This window comes from Oryctolagus cuniculus, chromosome 10 (assembly GCF_051225735.1).
Source record: "Oryctolagus cuniculus isolate XC-2025 breed Fujian yellow rabbit chromosome 10, ASM5122573v1, whole genome shotgun sequence".
NCBI lineage: Eukaryota > Metazoa > Chordata > Mammalia > Lagomorpha > Leporidae > Oryctolagus > Oryctolagus cuniculus.
This window is the reverse complement of record NC_142876.1, coordinates 41208530-41226022: the sequence shown is the minus strand read 5'-3', so window position 1 is coordinate 41226022 and position 17493 is coordinate 41208530. Positions and strand designations below refer to the sequence as shown.

The window sequence follows — 17493 nt, the reverse complement described above, 5'->3', positions numbered from 1 at the left end:
GGCTTCCTGTGTCATTTCTTACATTAACTTTGTTCTTGATTAACAGTGATACTATCATAGCTTTAAAATTTAAAATTTCTTTGCTAAATACATACTGTCAGGTTAAGAAAGTTTTCTTCTATTCCTACCTTCATAAAAAGTGTTTTTAAATCCGGGTTGCCGGTTCCTAGGCTAGCTCTCACTGTACTCTTGAGGAACCTCCCAGCTACTCTCCATAGTGGCCATACAGATTTGCACACCTGCCAACAGTCTGTGGGAGTTCTCCCTTCTCCATATCCTCCCCAGCATTGGTTATTTTGTGCTTTTTTGATAATAGCCATTCTAATGGGTGAAATGCAGCATTGTTTGAATTCCTTGTATATTCCGTAAATTAACCCCTTGTTAGATGAATAGCCTGTAAATAATTTGTTCTTTCTATGGATTGTTTCTTCATTCTGTTTATTAGTTCCTTTGCTGCACTTTAGGGAGATATAATCCCATTGTCAATTTTTGCTTTTATTACCTGTGCTTTTGAGGTCATATCCAAAAACTCTTTCCCCTGACCAATGTCCTGAAGCATTTATTTCATCTATATTTTCTTACAGTAATTTCAAAGTTTGGCTCTTTCATTTTAGTCTTATATCCATTTTGAGCTGATTGTCATACATGATAAAGATGTAGTTTCTTTTAGGAATGAATATCCAGGTTTTTGGGTTTTTTTTTTTTTTTTGGTACCATTTATTGAAAATCCCTCCTTTTGTCAGTGTCAGTACGTGCTGCCTTTGTCAACAATCAGTTGCTGTAAATCTGTGGAATTATTTCTAGTGTCCTGTTCTGTTCCATTGGTGTGTGTGTCTGTTTGCATGCAGACACGTTGCTGTCTTGGGTATGATAGCTTTGTAGTAGGTTTCAGGGTGACTGTCATGCCTCCAGCCATGTGAATTTTGATTGCTTTTTCCTAATTCTGTGGAGAGAGTTGCTGGTCTTTTGATAGAAAGTCCACTGACTCTGTAGACCACTTTGGGTGCAATAGCCGTTCTAATAGTATCAATCCCTTGAATTTGTGAACGTGGGACATCTTTCCAAGTGTTTTGTGTCTTCTTCAGTTTCTTCCATCAGTGTTAAGATGATGCGATTGCGGTGGGCGTTAGGCACAGCACTGAGCATGCTGCTTGGAACACTTGATCTTAGAGGATCTGGTTTGAAACCCAGCTCTGCTTCTGACTGATACAGGTTCTTATAAAAAGTTTTATTTTTTAATTTTAAAGCCAGATTTAGAGAGGAGGACAGAGAGGAGAGGTCTTTCATCCACTGGTTCACTCCCAAATGACCTCAACAGCTGGGGCTGGGCCAGGCTGAAACTGGGAGCCTGGAGCTTCTTCTGGGTCTCCCACGTCAGAGCAGGGGCCCAAGCCTTGAGTCATCTCTTGCTGCTTTCTGAGGCATTTTAGAAGGGAGCTGGATTGGAAGTCGAGCAGCTGGGACTCGAAGCAGCACCCATATGGGATGCCAGCATTGCAGACAGAGGCTTAACCTGCTATGCCACTAAGGCACACTTTGAGGGGCAGCCAGTGATGACTCAAATACCTGGGTTCCTGCCACCCACATGGGAGACTGGACTGAGTTCATGGCTCCTGGCTTCTGCATGGCCTAACCCTGGATGTTGTGGCCATTTGCAGGGTTTACCAGTAAGTAGAAGATCTCTCTCTGTTTCTATCTCTGACTATCCCTCCCTCTCCCTCCTTCTATTTTTCTTTCAAATAAAAATAAATATTTAATGATGACAGTTCTATTTTTTACAAGCTTTATTTATTCAAAAGAGTTACATAGAGAGGCAGACACACACACACACACACACACACACACACACACACACGTAGAGGGGGAGAAAGAAAGAGAAAGGTCTTTCATCTGCTGATTCACTCCCCAAATGGCTGCAACAGCTGTAGCTGAGCCAATCCAGAGCCAGGATCTTTCTCTGGGTGTCCTACATGGGTACAAGGGCCCAAGGACTTGGGCTATCTCTGCGCTTTCCCAGATGCATTAGCAGAGAGCTGGATGAGAAGTGGAGCAGCTGGGACTCCAGCCAGCACGCATACGGGATGCTGGCACTGCAGGCTAGGAATTCAACCCACTGCGACACAGTGCCAGCCCAGAGGATAATTGTTTTGCAACTGTATATTGAGAAATTGATATATATGTACAATAGGAATCAGTTTGTTTGAAAGATGGTTTCATCTCATCAAAGTCTTTTAAAAATACAAAGAGAAGAGAATGTGTTTCTATTTTATGCATACTGTTATACCTTTTGTTTTTAATTACACTGATGGTTGATGACGGCTAACAGGGAGATTGCTTGGTGTGTGTTTTGTATACATTACCACCCTTTTTTCCAACTGATACGTGAAGCTTCATGTTGCTTAATTTCATCTACAAAGAAAGACCCCAAAACAACATCTGGGCTCTCAGTAATCTCCCCCCAAGCACTGCCTGGCCCCTCCATCCAACCAAGTGTCTTTGGCACTTTTCATTGCAGGCAAGCAACTAAAGCATGAATTTATTGTATCTTCAGGTCATCACTGAGCGGTCTTCTCACTTCGTCCTTTAAGCAACACCAAGAGTCACTGGCAGCAGAGAGAGAGAGGCGGCGGCAGGAGAGAGAAGAGCGGCTGCAGAGAATAGAACGGGAGGAGAGGAACAAGTTCAAGTAAGGAGAGTTTTACGGTTTTATAAATAGTGACTCAAAAATGGAACCACAGGATGGCTGTCTGTATTTAATGCTGGCGTTAAAGGATCAGGAAGTAATGCGTGTGCTTCCGATTCTGTCTGGACCTCGGTGAGCAGGCCTCACCTGTCACAGGCTGCGTCTGGCTTGTTGTGGCCTTTCGCTGACCACAAGGCAGGAAGCAGACAGCCGGATTGAATAGAGACTCGCATGTTGTTGGCTCCTCCATCATCTGAGATGGTCCTAGCGAGGTCTTCTCGAGGACAGAGAGCCTGATCATCTTAATTTGCCATTTCTCGTGAAGCTCCTCACGACTTATTCATGTTCTGTTGGATGCCGAAAAGAAAGCGCTTTTCCCTCTGCTGCTTTGCTTCTGCTCCCTGTTTCAATCTTCAATTAAAAAAAAAAATTTCTATCCTCTCCTGCTATGGTGGTGAAGTCACCATGTTGCCCATTGCCGGGATCTCCTCAGGTCCCAGGCTGTGTTTCCGGATGTGACCCATGGTGTCCCCCATGCCATGGCCTGTCTGACCCCTCTGAGTCTGGCCTGCCCCTTGTCCTTCAGCCAGTTCACCTGTTCTCCCGGCTGCCAGCTCCTCTCCCCGGCTTCACGCCCTGCCGTGCTTCCTCCAGTGCCAGTCACCGGCTGAGTCTTGGCTCGCCCATGGCAATCTGGCCACTGTTCCCTTCCCTCTTTCTTTCTTTGCTTTCTCTCCCCACCTCTATTACCTGTTTGTTCAATCCACCTTCTTTGGCAAACCATATTCCCATTGAGTAGGCTGCCTAGTGCATTCTATAAAGAGTGCAAGGCATTTTCAGAAGCTACATATGCAAGAACTTGTTTTTTTTTTCCCCCCCAGAAGCCAAAGAGACTATATTTAATTGTTAAAAAAGAAAAAAAAAGATAAAGTATGAACAGAATTGTGAAATTACTTAACTATATCTCAGTACCTAGGCTGTGGATGGAACGCTGGTCCTAGCTTCTCTAAGACTGCATATTCGGACTACCCCAAGTAAACCAACACCATTTCCCGCTACACTTGTGTGGCACGCCCCACGCTGTCAGGTTCCCACCAAATGGTCTGTGGAAGCACCAGCCCTGTATGCCCTACTTCTCATGAGGTAGTTCTGGAAGTTGTCGCTTTTGGAGAGAACCATGTCCAACCTGGAACACAACAAATGTTCCTTGATTTATGACTTTCTAAGAGACTTGAATATTTTACCACCAAATAGCAGCAGGGAATTTGACTGAAATATATGGAAAATTCAGAGATTAGCTTACACATCCAAAGTTTTGATGGAAAAACCTCTTAAAACAGGGTAGCCAGACTGGGAACAGTGGGATCCACAGGCTCTGTTCTGTGCCCCCTGCTGCGTCACCGAGTGCAGCCCGGTCACAAACTGAATGTCTGGAGCTCCCAAAACTCTGACGCAGAGAAGGGAGCAGGTGGCCTGGGAGGGAAGCCTCACCCACCAGTGAGGGTTTACAGTTTTTAACCTCCAGAACCATCTGGCAGTTACGCAGAGGCACCCCAAAACCTGGAAGCACATAGCAAGTGGGGACTGGAAGGTTCCAGAAGCAGCTCTTCTTAGCCAGGATGTGGCCAAGGGACTCACTCAGGCTCAGGGAGCAGAGACAGTTTCTGCCTCGGCCTTCGCTCCCACGCAAACCTACAGGCAACGTTGCTGCAGAAGCTCAGGGGTGTAGCCACAGCATCCAAGACAGGTGCCTGAAACTGTGAGGGAGGAGAACCCTTGCTGTGGCTGGCAGAGCTCTGGCGGCACAAGCACTAGGAAATCCCGTCTCCCTGTGCACCTGCTCCATTGCACGGGATGCTGTTTCCAAACGGGTGCAGCGGAGTGGGGAGTCTCGGGAGCACAGGCCTGGGGGAATAGGACAAGGGTACATTGTAGTATATGTTCAGCTAGCATTTCTCATGTCGACACTCAGCCCTCTGGTTCCACGGGCCCCTCATCCCTAGATTCAAGCAGCTGAAGATCAGAAATTCTCGGAGAGAAAAGATTGCATCTGCTAACTCTGGACAGACTTTCTTTCCTGCCATTATTTCCTAAATAATATGAGAACAATATAACAACTATTTAAAACTCTGCCTGCTTGCTTTTTGAAATTTACATTGTATTGCTTCATGGTCTAGAAATGATTGAATGTAAATGGAAAAAAGTGAATAGATTATTTGCAAATGCTGTACCATTTTATAGAAGGGACATATGCATCTGCAGATTTGGGTGGGGGTCCTGAGCTCAGTCCGCCGAAGGTACCCCAGGAGGTTGGCAGAGTGAGAATTAGGCCTGAACAGCTGCCTTCAGAGATGATGCCCCTAACTGGTCAGTGTTTGCCCTTGGTTGCTGGTGGCTCACTTGTCATTTCAGAGCACAGAGAGATCCAGGCACAGTGGCCCTCATCCAGGAAGGGTGCTCCTCATGAGGACAGATCCCAGGCAACTGTTAATTGTGGTGGCTGCGTTTCCATGTGGCTGGGGATATGAGTGAGAAGAAATTCAAAAAAGGAAATATTCATAGTTTTATAAAGCAGCCTCTGGGATCACCCAAATGGCCAACTTTTTGTCAGCTATTCTGCTGAAATTTTCATGTTCCTTATGCTTTTTGCAAAGCATTGCAAAGTTGTTCCTTATCTATTGTCGCTGTTGTTGATATGGCCTTCAGTTTCCTGGATTAAAAGGTTTGTTTCTAGCATGGCATGTGACAAGGACATACTGAGTCCTACCTGCTTGCCTCTTCTCTACCCTGGCTTGCTGTCTCTCTGGCTTCAGAGTAAGATTATACAGCCACTGTCCAGGGCACCAAAGGGATAGGATGCTGAAGCTATATTCCCATGTCCAGTGTAGAAAACTATGGTGTCAGTGTTCTCCATGGAAATGAATGTCCCATGGAGGGGAGGCTGATCACATCAATTTAAGTTCTAGTTGGAACCATACCGGCGGGTACAGAAAGACGAAGCATTAAATCTGATCCAGGCTGGACATTTGTGGGTCCAAACAGAGGTGAATGTACGAAGCAGTAGCTTCCAGGGAAGCCAGCATAGTAGCTGAGGGTGTGATGGATGCCAAGAAAGGATGGTGGGCTGTGGAAGGAGTGTCCAGACTGTGGAGTGCAGCACAAGATGACCAAGGCACCAGGGCCCACTTAGATTTAATTCAGGAGGTGGATGTTGTCCAGCTCCGGAGGTCAACTGAATGTCAGTCACCTCTGAAAACCGTTGCTTGTGTGTTACTTCCATTTGAGTACTTTATTTGTCTGGTTTATATTTTTTTTTAAAAAAAAGGGTTTATTCATTTATTTATTTGGAAGAGTGACACACAGAGAGAGAGAGTTCTCCCATCCAGTGGTTCACTCCCCAAATGGCTGCAACAGCCAAGGTTAGACCAGTCTGAGGCCAAGAGTCAAGGATTCCATCCAAGTCTCCCACATTGGTGACAGGGACCCAGATACTTGGACCATCTTCTGTTGCCTTCCCAGGCACGTTAACAGGAAGCTGAATCAGAAGTAGAACAGCTGGGACTTGAACCAGCACTCCAGTATGAGAGTCCCAGGTGGAGGCTTATCTGCCACGACACCAGTGCCTATGTATTTTTTAAAAAACTTCCCTTCTGGGGCTGTCGCCATGGCATAGCAGGTAAAACCACCACCTGCAGGGCCAGTATCCCCTATGAGCGCCAATTCGAGTCCTGGCTGCTCCACTTCTGATCCAGCTCCCTGCTATGGCTTGGAAAAGCAGTTGAAGGTAGCCCGAATGCTTGGGCCCTTGCAACTACATGGGAGACTTGGATGAAGCTCCTGGTTTGGTCTGGCTGATGTAGCCATTTGGGGAGTAAACCAGCAGATGGAAGATCTCTTTCTCTCCCTCTCTCTCTGTAACTCTGCCTTTTAAATAAAATAAATAAATCTTTTTAAAAAAATCTTCCCTTCTTCATATATGTAAATTCTTTCTAAGGAGTAATTAGTCTTGGCCGGCACTGCGGGTCACTAGGCTAATCCTCCGCCTTGCAGCGTCGGCACACCGGGTTCTAGTCCTGGTCGGGGTGCTGGATTCTGTCCCAGTTGCCCCCCTTCCAGGTCAGCTCTCTGCTGTGGCCAGGGAGTGCAGTGGAGGATGGCCCAAGTCCTTGGGCCCTTCACCCCATGGGAGACCAGGAGAAGCACCTGGCTCCTGCCATCGGATCAGCGCCGTGCGCCGGCCGCGGTGGCCATTGGAGGGTGAACCAACGGCAAAGGAAGACCTTTCTGTCTCTCTCTCTCACTGTCCACTCTGCCTGTCAAAAAAAAAAAAAAAAAAAAAAAAAGGAGTAATTAGTCCTGTCTCTGAGTAAACCCAATATTACCATTTTTAAAATATCCTTGTGACTTTATTTATAATCCGTTATAGTTAGTACTGGAAAGTATAGGCTTTAAACTTTAAAGTTCAGCTACAGCCATTCTCCATTTCTGAGGCAAGAGCAGTCTTTCATAATATGCTGTTAACAATTTCTTGGTAATTTTATCAGCATCTAATTCTGTCATTTTTCTTTCCTGTTTGTTTGTTCTGTGGATCTCCATTAGCCGAGAGTACTTAGACAAAAGAGAAGAGCAGAGACAAGCAAGAGAAGAAAGGTTCGTATATTTCTTCTTGGCCACAGCAGTGTCGTGGCACATGACTTTGCTCTGTTAACCAAACACGCAGAGGAGAATGTGTTGTTAAAACATAATAGCTTCACCTAAGACCTTGGGTAACTAGCATTTTCACAATTGAGTTCTGGTTATCTCAGTTCTCCAGGAAAAATTCAGATATATCACATATTGCTGTCATGGTATGACATGCAGGTGTCTAATTCTCCACATGAGCACTTGGTATTAGCACATTAACATATGATGAGAATTTGAAGTGCTCACCAATGCTGGGTTAGAGTTAGGTGCCCTGCTGTGCACCTCTGTGTCTTGTGATGATCACCCATTCCTTCCACAAATATTTGAGCACACACTCTGTGCAAGTGCTGGTTGGGGTGTGAAACACGCTGGAAACTTTTGCTGCTTATGCCTGATCACTTAGGTGTTCCTTCCCTGACCGGGACTCAAGTCCTGGATGGAAGGAACCATTGTCCTTCATTCCTCCAGTGCCCACCATAGTGTGTGCGGCGAAGAGTAGGTGCTAAGAAATGTGTGAAATAAATGAGCCAATGAACCAATAGCCTTACCTACAGTATCCAAGCTATACCCTAGTTAATTAATTTCAGTGGAAACATGCTTTGAATTTCAATAGGATATGCACAGTTAACGTGTGTTTTGTCTGACACATGTAGATCAGCAGAGGAAATGAGTTTTAGAAATAGTTTTTATCCCTAGTGCAGCCTGCAGTTGTCCTTGTCTACCACCAGGTGGGGTTACTGCACGGAGAGATGGCAAAGCTCATCTTGTACCTTTTATACCAGAGCCAGCTGGGAAAAGAACATTTTCTGGACAGTGCCAGTAAGAAGTGGAATTGTGCTAATGTTTTAGACATCATCAACTCAATAGATCAGGACAGTCTGAGGCAGGGAAGAGTGGAGACTGTGCTTAATTTAAAAATTAGATGCTTAGATCAGCCTCATAAATAAAACTATTGCATTGCCTTATTTCCAACATTCTATTAGATTAATGTCATCCTAATAACCAGTTGTAGCCAGCAAATTTAGAGTGAAAGATGCTGCTAAAGGAATAAGCGTCCATCTTCTCTCTCTGACTACTACCTGCCTTTGACTTTGGGGATGTAACATACGCTGAAAATGCTGTTGGCTTCCTGCCCAGGCTTACAGAATGAATGTTCTTTTTTTTTTTTTTTTTTTTCTTTTTTTAACATTCTCTTTCCAGTCCCCACCTCCCCAGGTTCTGCACTTTATGGAGCCTTTGACAACTGAACTGTTGAGTCTTGTCCACACCAGCAAGGCCTGGTGGCTCCTGGGGATGTGTCCAGGTGGCTTGATCAAGGTCTGAACTGGCGCAGACTGAACTTTACAGTTTCCCCAAACCCCTAAAGGCCAGCTTTCTCTGGATAGTGTTTCCTGTCCCTCCTTCCAAATGGGGGTTCACTTACACTTGGCAGGCTTGTGCACAGCAGGTCGCCATGACTCTCCTCTGTTTCCGCCCTTGGTTGCCCCTGGGCTCCCTCTGCCGTGGCTCTTAGCAGGTGCAGAGGCAGGCTCTCCCTGCCCCATGTGAGGGTCTCCCTCATTGCCTGCCTCTGTCTACACAGAGGCTGGGGGGAAAAGCAGCCAAGCATTTTCCTCTGGTTTGGAACAGTTGCTTTTCATAGTTGGTTTGTTTTTTGAGTTGCTTGATGAAGATGGGAGTAAGGGGGATAAGCTGTCAGGGGTTCTTGGATAGGTGAGAAAAGATAAGATGCCCAAGTACAATTGATTTGCAAATGGACCGGAAAACCAGTGGAGATCAGAGTAGCAAGAAGTACCAGGAATAAGGAAGAAGAAGACTTTCATCTAATAACATTTCAGGGGAGAGGCCGTTGTGTGGTGGATCCAATGCCTTTTGCCCATAAAAGACTAGGACAGCAGATGGGCTGGCAGGTTTGTATCAATCATGCAAGTATAACAAGATGAGCGCCCTTTGGCTCTACTGAGGTGTACAGGCCATGCAGATATGTTTTATTTTGTGTCAACTTATTCCATAATTTCAGGCAAACTGTATTATTTAAAAGTTTTATTTACTTAGAGAGAGAGATCTCCCATTCACTGGTTCATTCCCCAAATGCCTGTGTGATGGCCGAGACTGGGCCAGAGCAAAGCCAGGAATTCAATCTGGGCCTCGCATGTGGGTGGCAGGGATCCCCCAACTTGAGCCAGCACCTACTGCCTCCCAGGGTGTGCATTAGCAGGCAGCCAGAGCCGGGATTCGAGCCCAGACACTGATACGGGATGTGAGCACCCTGAGCAGTGTCTGACCCGTACACCAAACACCTGCCCCGAAACTGTGTGATTGACAGCTATGCGGACCAGGAGTCTGACTACCTCGAGTGCTACTTCTGATTGTGTGAAATAGTGGAAGAAAGGCTGTATATGATAGTGATTGATGTAAGAGACAATCATGAATAACTTTAAAAAAGAGAGGCGCTGCAGTAGTGCTGGGGAGTGAGACACAGGCTGGGGACTTGTCTGCACAGGGGAGGAGCAGTCACCTGGGGTTTGTCACCTGAGGGGGACAGCTGGCTGTGGAGAGGAAATACCTTATGACAAATGGATTATGGAAACAGAGTACAAGGGAAGGTTTGAGGTTGGGCTGCAGTTTTGGAAATTCTGCATGGAAGCTGTCAGTGAAGCAGAGGGGAGTTCTGAGCAGTGCTTGGGAGAACGGAGGACCGAGGAGACATTAGGGGGAGCCAGATGTTGGTTTGATGGCAGGGAGAATGCCTGAGGAGGAGGCTGGCGGGAAAGGGCATCAGTAAACATTGCAGGTTAAGCGCAAGTCCCACAGGGGGTCTGTCTGTCGAGCCATGGCCCCAGGCCTGCCGCTCACGCCCTGGTCCATGTTGTAGACCATTCCACGGATTTGTTTTTCTGGCTCTCCCACTGACCTGTAAGCTCTGAGAAGGTGGGTTTTTCTTTATTGTGAAATCTCTAGTGCCCACTGCAGCCCCTAGCATGTGCCAAGCACTGGTCAGTGAGAAGTTCAATGAGGAAACAAATGATGTGGACAGAGGTGGGATAAATCCCGAGTGTTTGGGGGAAGGAGCGAGGGTCAGAGGCTTTTCTTAAGGCCATGGCGTGTGCCTGGAAAAGCCCAGTGCTGGGCACTTGGGGGCTCCCGCCCAGGCCGTCGGGCGGATATGGAGTCCACAGGCAGCAGCGGTGTGAGACAGTCCTGCCTCCCTGCGTGGAGTCCCGCTGGATCCTTAAATGCCTTGGTTCTCAGAGTCGCTGTCATAGGGCAGGTTAGGATGTAGATCCGGCTTCCTTCCTGCACTGGCTGGGGAGGAGTGGGCGGGAGTGGCTGCCCAGCTGTGCCACCGTACACTTGACTTCAGCCAAGGGGCTGAGAAGCAACGTGTGCCACTCTGATCGCGTGTGGTGGGGCTCCTGCAGTACACGCCAGCCCTCCGCCCTCACTCTCCGCAGGGCAGAGGGGCGCAGCTGTTGCTTCTCAGTGCCCTTCCTCTGCCTCTCTGCCCCTTCCGTTTAAACCATTTTAATTGTGATTAAATACTCATAACCTAAGGTTGACAACTTAACCCTTTTCTTAAAATTTAAAATATTTATTTGAAAGAATGACAGAGGGAGAGAAAAAAAAGAAAGACCTTCCACCAGCTGTTTCACACTCCAAATGGCTACAATAGCCAGGGCTGGGCCAGGCTGAAGCCAGGAGCCAGCCATCTTCCAATGGCCAACCTCCCCTGCCTTCCCAGGTGCATAGGCAGGGAGCTGGATAGAAAGCGGAGTCACCTGGACTTGAACTGGGGCTCTGATGCAAGATGCTCCTGTTGCAGGTGGCAGCTTAACCCACTGTGCTACCAGGCCAGTCCCCACCTTAACCCTTTCTAAGTGTATAGGTCAGTGGTGTTCAGTGCATTACACTGCGGGGCATTCAGTGTCTCGAAGGCTTCTCATCTTCTAGAACTGGCCTCCGTGCCCATTGAACAACCCAGCCTGCCCAGCCCCTCCATTCCTGTCTACCTCATAGACCGCCTCATTCCTGGACAGAGTTATCCTGAAACACTTGACTCTTGCCACCACCTGTGGTGGTGGTGGTGTCTGTGAGCCCAAGGGCTGGGTCCCATCTGTCTAGACTCTGGGCTCAGCAGCCTTGGTAGTCCCCTCAAAAGCACCAGTCCATGTGTGCCAGCCTGGCTGCCCCCGAGGCAGGGGATGGAGGCCAGTCCCAGCTGTAGTGGAGCTCCGAAGTGGTTGTCCTCCTGGCTGGAAGCCTTTCGTGTGAAGCTTCATCTGCGCCCTCCCTGGACTCCCGAGCCCCTGCTCCCCTGCCCGTCCAGTCCTCCTATTGCACGTTGTCCGTCCTGCCATGGGAGGCCCAGACTCAGCCTGAGGATAGCTGTGTTCACACCTCCTGCAGGGCTTCCAGGATTCCGGCCAAGAGTTGGCCACCATCAGATAAGGCTTCTTGGGGGCTCTGCCCCTTGCCCTCGAGCCCATTTTCTTCAAAGGCACCTGTGACTTCCACAGCCAGGTAGTTTGTCCTTGCAGTTCAGAATCAGGGTTTTGTTACGTCTCTGCCATTGGAAAGGTAAAGCTGTTAGCTGGGGAGTTTCTGAGTTTGAGTCTTTTTCTCTGAAGAGAGTTTCTTCCTCTAACTGCCAGGCAGCTTCTCTGGGCGCCAAGCCTCAGGTGCTTGTGTGTCCACACCTGTAGCACCTCTGATCAGAGACTTGCCAGAAAAGCCAGCTCGCTCCAGACAAAAATGGAAGAGGATGCCTCCCCCGACCGCTGGCATCCGGGGCTGCAGGTGGGCGCCTCTGCACAGGTCGCTCCCTGTGCACTTTGCTTGCTTCCCGTCAGCTGAGAAATGCAAGGCGTTGGGGGAAAGAACAAAGGATGATAATCTCCCTGATCTCAAAAATCCTATTCTTTCTTTGTTAAAAACAGACGTCTGCATGTGAAGAGATGACTAAATATGCCAGGCAGTAAATGTAAAATGCCATCTGAGTTGAATGGGCTACATATCCGACATGAGTTCAGAGGCAAGGCCAAGATCACTTCCAGCTGTGGTGGTCAAGGCAGGCTTGAAGGAGGGAGATTTGTGCAAGCCTAGCATGAAGGGTGGACTGCCTGTGGGCTGGCAGGCAGGGAGAAGAGGTGACAGTGACAGACGGGGCTGGGGGGGACCACACCCACCTTACGTCTGAGATGAAGAAGTGACTGCTTTTACAAGGCATTGTTTGTGAGGTATGTATTTGCTTTGCCTTTCCTAACGGTATGAGCACCCTGTCCAGTGACTGGTAGGTGGGGTCCTCGGAGGTCCCTTAGGGTGGACAGAGGCAGTGAATTCTGCAGATGGCTGTGGAGTGAGGGTCTTGAGTAAGCTGTTTCTGAGTTCAGCGATGGGTAAGACAGTCAAAACCTGCTACAGCTGAATTTGTCAATTTATTTCTGCACAAATAATGGTGGGTAAAATTAGCAGACATCTGGAAGAGACACAGATTTCAAAGTTATTTTGGTCTGATCTATAAAGTGTACTATGAGGAATATGATTGGTAGCTGGTCTTAATAAACAGTTAGTGGGTTCTGCCTGCCTGAAATGCAAAACAGATGTATCTTTGTTCTTTTAAACTGACTTTGATGAATAAACTATATGTGACGTCAGGTCCAAGCTATTGGATGTCTGAGTCCTACTCAGAAATATTTTAGAATATAAAAAAGTTTCCATGGTCGACGCTGAGAGAACAAAGTGAATTCCACTTGCATTGCTGTTAGCATTGAAGCAGGTTCAGAAATTCCGAGAGGCCTCCGTCCAAGTAACCCCTTTTGGTATTTTGGGGACATCATTTCTCTGCACCGCTCCACGGGTACCCTCCCATTGCACAGCTGCGAGCTCGGAGGGGTTTGGTGCTCAGCTGTCCCTGGCGGGGCTTTCTCATGGTCGTTACTGCTGTTTTGCTTATTAGTACACATGTTTCCTGAAAGAGCGAAGTGGGATTCTGCAGCAGTGATCCAGGATCTCGGGACTGTGCGATGTTGCCATTTCTCCCAGTGTGCTTGGTTCTGAATGATGCACGGCTTTTAATCATTAGCATCTTGGCTTGGCTGCCTGTGTTTGGCAGGCTGACCCTGTGCATCAGGGAACCATGCATGCTCTGTGCATCAGGGAACCAGCTCACTCTGCAGGTGTTTCGTCCATAAACAAGCAGCAGCCACGGGCTCCTCTTTCTTTTTACGGAAACCCTTTGGAATTTAACTTTCAGATACAAATACTTGGAGCAGTTGGCAGCTGAAGCACACGAGAAGGAGCTGAGAAGCCGGAGTGCAAGCCGGGGCAGAGCTGACCTCTCCTTGGACCTGACCTCTCCGGCAGCTCCTGCCCCCTCCACCCCACTGAGCCACAGCCCTTCATCTGTAGATTCGCAGGAGGCTCTCCCCGTGTCATCCTCCTCCCTGGGAACACCGCAGCATCCCCAAGGTGAGTGTGGCAAGTGGAGAGGGAAGAGTGACAGCTCACATTGGATAAGCTTTCTCCTGGCCTTGTTCCAACGTGCAAACGAATACCGAGACGACAACTACAGGTAAGTTGCAAGGAAGGCTGCAGCCTGCTCCACCGTGAGTATACTAATTAAAGCAAAATGTTTATGAAGGCTGTCCATGTCTGACCAGTGACATGGGAGAATATGGAAGTTGGGACTTTGACATTTGATCCCAAATACCTGGGCATTCATTCAGTATTCAATCATTTAGATACGTGGATCTGCTCAACGAAATGACTGCTTTTAAGTGTTCTCACCCTGGGAACTGTTGGCCTGGTTTAAATTAAACTGGTGGAGAATTAAATTAATTAAGCCAAGCAAAAGAAATGTGGGTTTAGTAAAAATAGAAGTTAAATATTGGAGAAGAAAAAAATAAGTAAAAATTACTGGCACATGGTTGGGTGTGTGTCCATGCTATGTGTGGGGAAGCTCTCCCTGGAGGAGTTCTGTCGCTCTAGCTTGCTTTGGGGAAAAGCAGTGATTCTGTTCTGTGCAGCCTTGAATATCAGCTGTCTCCACTGCTGTGTGCATCATGGGGCCGTTTGCTTCCACACTGACACAGAAGATGGTCTGAGACACGGACACTTCACAAAGCGTATTGATTAACCCTGTCCCTGGCCGTGTTTGGTTTAATCCAGTGTTGTGGCTTACAGTCTGATGGAGATCTGGCCAGCTGGAGACAGCAGAGTCACTATGCTTTAACTCTAGGAGGGTTGACTAAATATGGCGTAAACTTGAATATAACAAGACAGGACTCCATGATCTCAGCAGAACTGGATGGAGTGGAACGACGCTTTGCTGGCTCCCCATGCTCGGGGCTCATTCTGCAGGAACGGGCTGGCGCCCTCGCAGCTTTCCATCACGTCCAGTTATTGCTGCTACCTGAGCTGTGGAGGACTGTCCCGGGCAGATAGCTCTGTCACAGATGAGTAATGGGGGTCGGAAAAGACTGAGAGTCGGGAAAACAGACTGTTCTATAACAGCCGCGTACTGTACAAGCCCTGCGTCTTATCATTGCTTTATCTGCACTGTGGCATTTGTAGAGGCAATACGAGAAACACCCCCTATAAGGCTGTGATTCAGCACTAACTCTTGGGACTTTTAACCCTCAGTGGCACCTCCCCAAGTTTACAGAATGTTTGTCTAAAGTGTGGTACACAGAACAGCCCCAAGCTGCGAGGGGACTGCCAGTGTCTACAAATAATGTCTGTCCTTAAAGTTTTAATCTGCTTGATGTTTGTCTTAGAAGACAGTTTCTCAAGGATTCTGCCCAGTTGTAGCTGAACTTGAGACTATTCCATCTAATGAAAACGGGAGAATATTTTAAAACACAGTGACATTACAGAAAATACTTGTCTTGCATATACACTGTGCATTTGGGAGAAGTGTAAAGTTATTTCAGAAGACTTTGAGAAAGATCAGCAGCAAGTGTGATTTTCCTTTACAGAGCAGTGATGAACAGAGCTACAGGTATCATACAGTAAGAACTGTCTGCATTTGAAAAAGGAATCCGAGACTTGAACTTGTGCACAATTATCAGTTAGAATAGCAGCAGGTGATGTTCACATCTCTCCTGGGGAGGACAGAAGCGATGGCTCTTTTGGGGTCTATAAGAGCTGTTAATCTTATGATAAGTGATTGTAGTACATACTAATTAGAACAAGCAAGTATACGAACTTCCTTGTCCCAGTGTGTAACTGATTTGTGAAACCAAGAATGATAAGTGTATAAAAAGACATCCTGTAAGAGGTTGGTCTCAGAAAGATCTGCTGAGGCTTCTGGGTTGGAGATTTTTTGCTTTTGTGACAGAAATGCCGAGTTGTCATGACAGAGCATTTTTCTCATCCCGGTTTGTTATCCTCTGAGACATCTCGCTAGCAACCAGTCAATAGTCTATGACTTTCACCAGGCCCCATTTTCCAATGTTCAAAGTAATTTTTTGCTTATCCCTACTATTTACAATATCCCCACATCTGGAGGAAGAATAAAAAATCTGATGGCCCATCCAGATGTTTTCCTGCACCAAACACCTGGCACTGTGTGGTCCCCACGTGCCAGGCCCTGGCTCACTGTCTGTCTTTGTCCTTGATGTTCCGAGGTGCTCTGCCCCTTCCTCCCAGATGCTGATACTTAATGCCTTGACATGCATCGGAATCGGTCAGGAAAATGTTGCTGTAGGTATTTTCTGAGGCTCGGATCAGCCCCAGCTCTTTGTGGCCCAGCCGTAGGAGTAGAACCCAGTGTTCAGCTCCCGTCCAGTCATAGGTCTACTCGACTTGTGGTCATGTTCACATTAAGGCCACACCGTCCCTGTGTTCACCCTCTCGAGGTCTGCAAACGTCATTGCCTGCATCTCAGAATCACTCAGATGTGCAAGGAGAGGAAAAATGATTTACATGAGTAGACATCAAAAAGTTCATGGAAAAATGAAATTTAAAGAGATTAGTTTATTTTGGTGCCAAAAAAAATCCCAGAAATCCACATACAGTCCTTCCCCCAAAATATTTATCCCTTCCAAAAGTTTTTGAAAACTACACATATAAACCTCAGGATTAAACATCATTTTATAAGTTTTTTATTTCAACTCCTTACTCAGATTCTGGAGAACTTTTGAAAATAAAAGATAAGGGAAAATTTTTTTTTTCCTCTCTTACAAAACATACTTTTTAAAGGGAAAGGCTGATGGTTAAATACCAATAGCATTATGTGCCACCTAGTGTGATCTTTGAGCCAAAACCCTTCCCAGCTGAATCTGCTGCAACTTTTGTATAAACGATGCCACTAACCCTCACCACCAAGTTGGTGTGTGCTTGAATCATTTTTCCATCTGGCCCTCTTGTGGCTCACAGCAGATGTGTATCCCAACACTGTCTGGATTCGGTGTGATGGTTTCAGTGTTTTTCCTCTGTGTAAAGCTAGCAGGCCCACGTGAGGGAAGGACACAGCATGTGTAATCAACAGAGCACTCAGTACAAAGTGCAGGTCAGCCTGAAAGGGCTTCTCTCCTCATCTCTTGCTCTGATCTCTCCTCTCCTTCCTGTCACTGAGCTTTTAGGGTTTCCATAAGAACAACAAGTTTATTTCCTATCTTAAGAAACTTGCAAATGACTCGGGGAGCCATTGTTATGCTCAATAACCAGGTGCAGTGTTCTTACTGGGATGGAGTTCTTCAGTGTGATTCCTGATACAGTTGCTGTGATGATTAAAAATATTGATAATCCAGGTACCCATAAGCAAAGTCACTATTGCCAGGTAGCCTGTTGTCCCACTATACGTCATGAAAGTAGAGGACGCTCGTGTGAAAAGCAGATGTCAGTGATGGTACCTGTGGGATGTTCTTCCCTGAAGAACTACAGCTGTGTGTCCTGTTTGTTCATGGCCTTGCACGGACAAGACCCTCCTAAGGCCAGGTGGAGAGAAACAGCCTTCCCCAGGGAAACGAAGCTGCCCTTAAGAGTGGCTAAGTGGCTTTTGCCCACTAACCTGGCCGTAGCACAGCTAGGTTATCTTTATCATGGTGAGCTTGGCCCTCTGCATATTGTACACAGAAATAACACTTCCGAGATGCATTTGTAGATCTTGCCAGACAATATTGATT

General features: G+C 47.0%; 1 protein-coding gene across 12 annotated transcripts in view; it reads left to right on the top strand.

The window, feature by feature from the left end:
- Positions 1-17493, top strand: part of FHOD3 (formin homology 2 domain containing 3) — a 483564-nt gene that overhangs the window by 381876 nt on the left and 84195 nt on the right. For 9 of the 12 annotated variants that reach the window (XM_002713503.6, XM_008261221.5, XM_089305774.1 and 6 more), the window contains 3 exons: positions 2552-2686; positions 7283-7333; positions 13620-13834. In XM_002713503.6, coding sequence (XP_002713549.4) covers positions 2552-2686; positions 7283-7333; positions 13620-13834 — 401 coding nt within the window. The remainder of the gene's footprint in view (positions 1-2551; positions 2687-7282; positions 7334-13619; positions 13835-17493) is intronic. The other 3 variants (XM_008261223.5, XM_089305775.1, XM_017344116.4) reach the window with 1 other exon arrangement.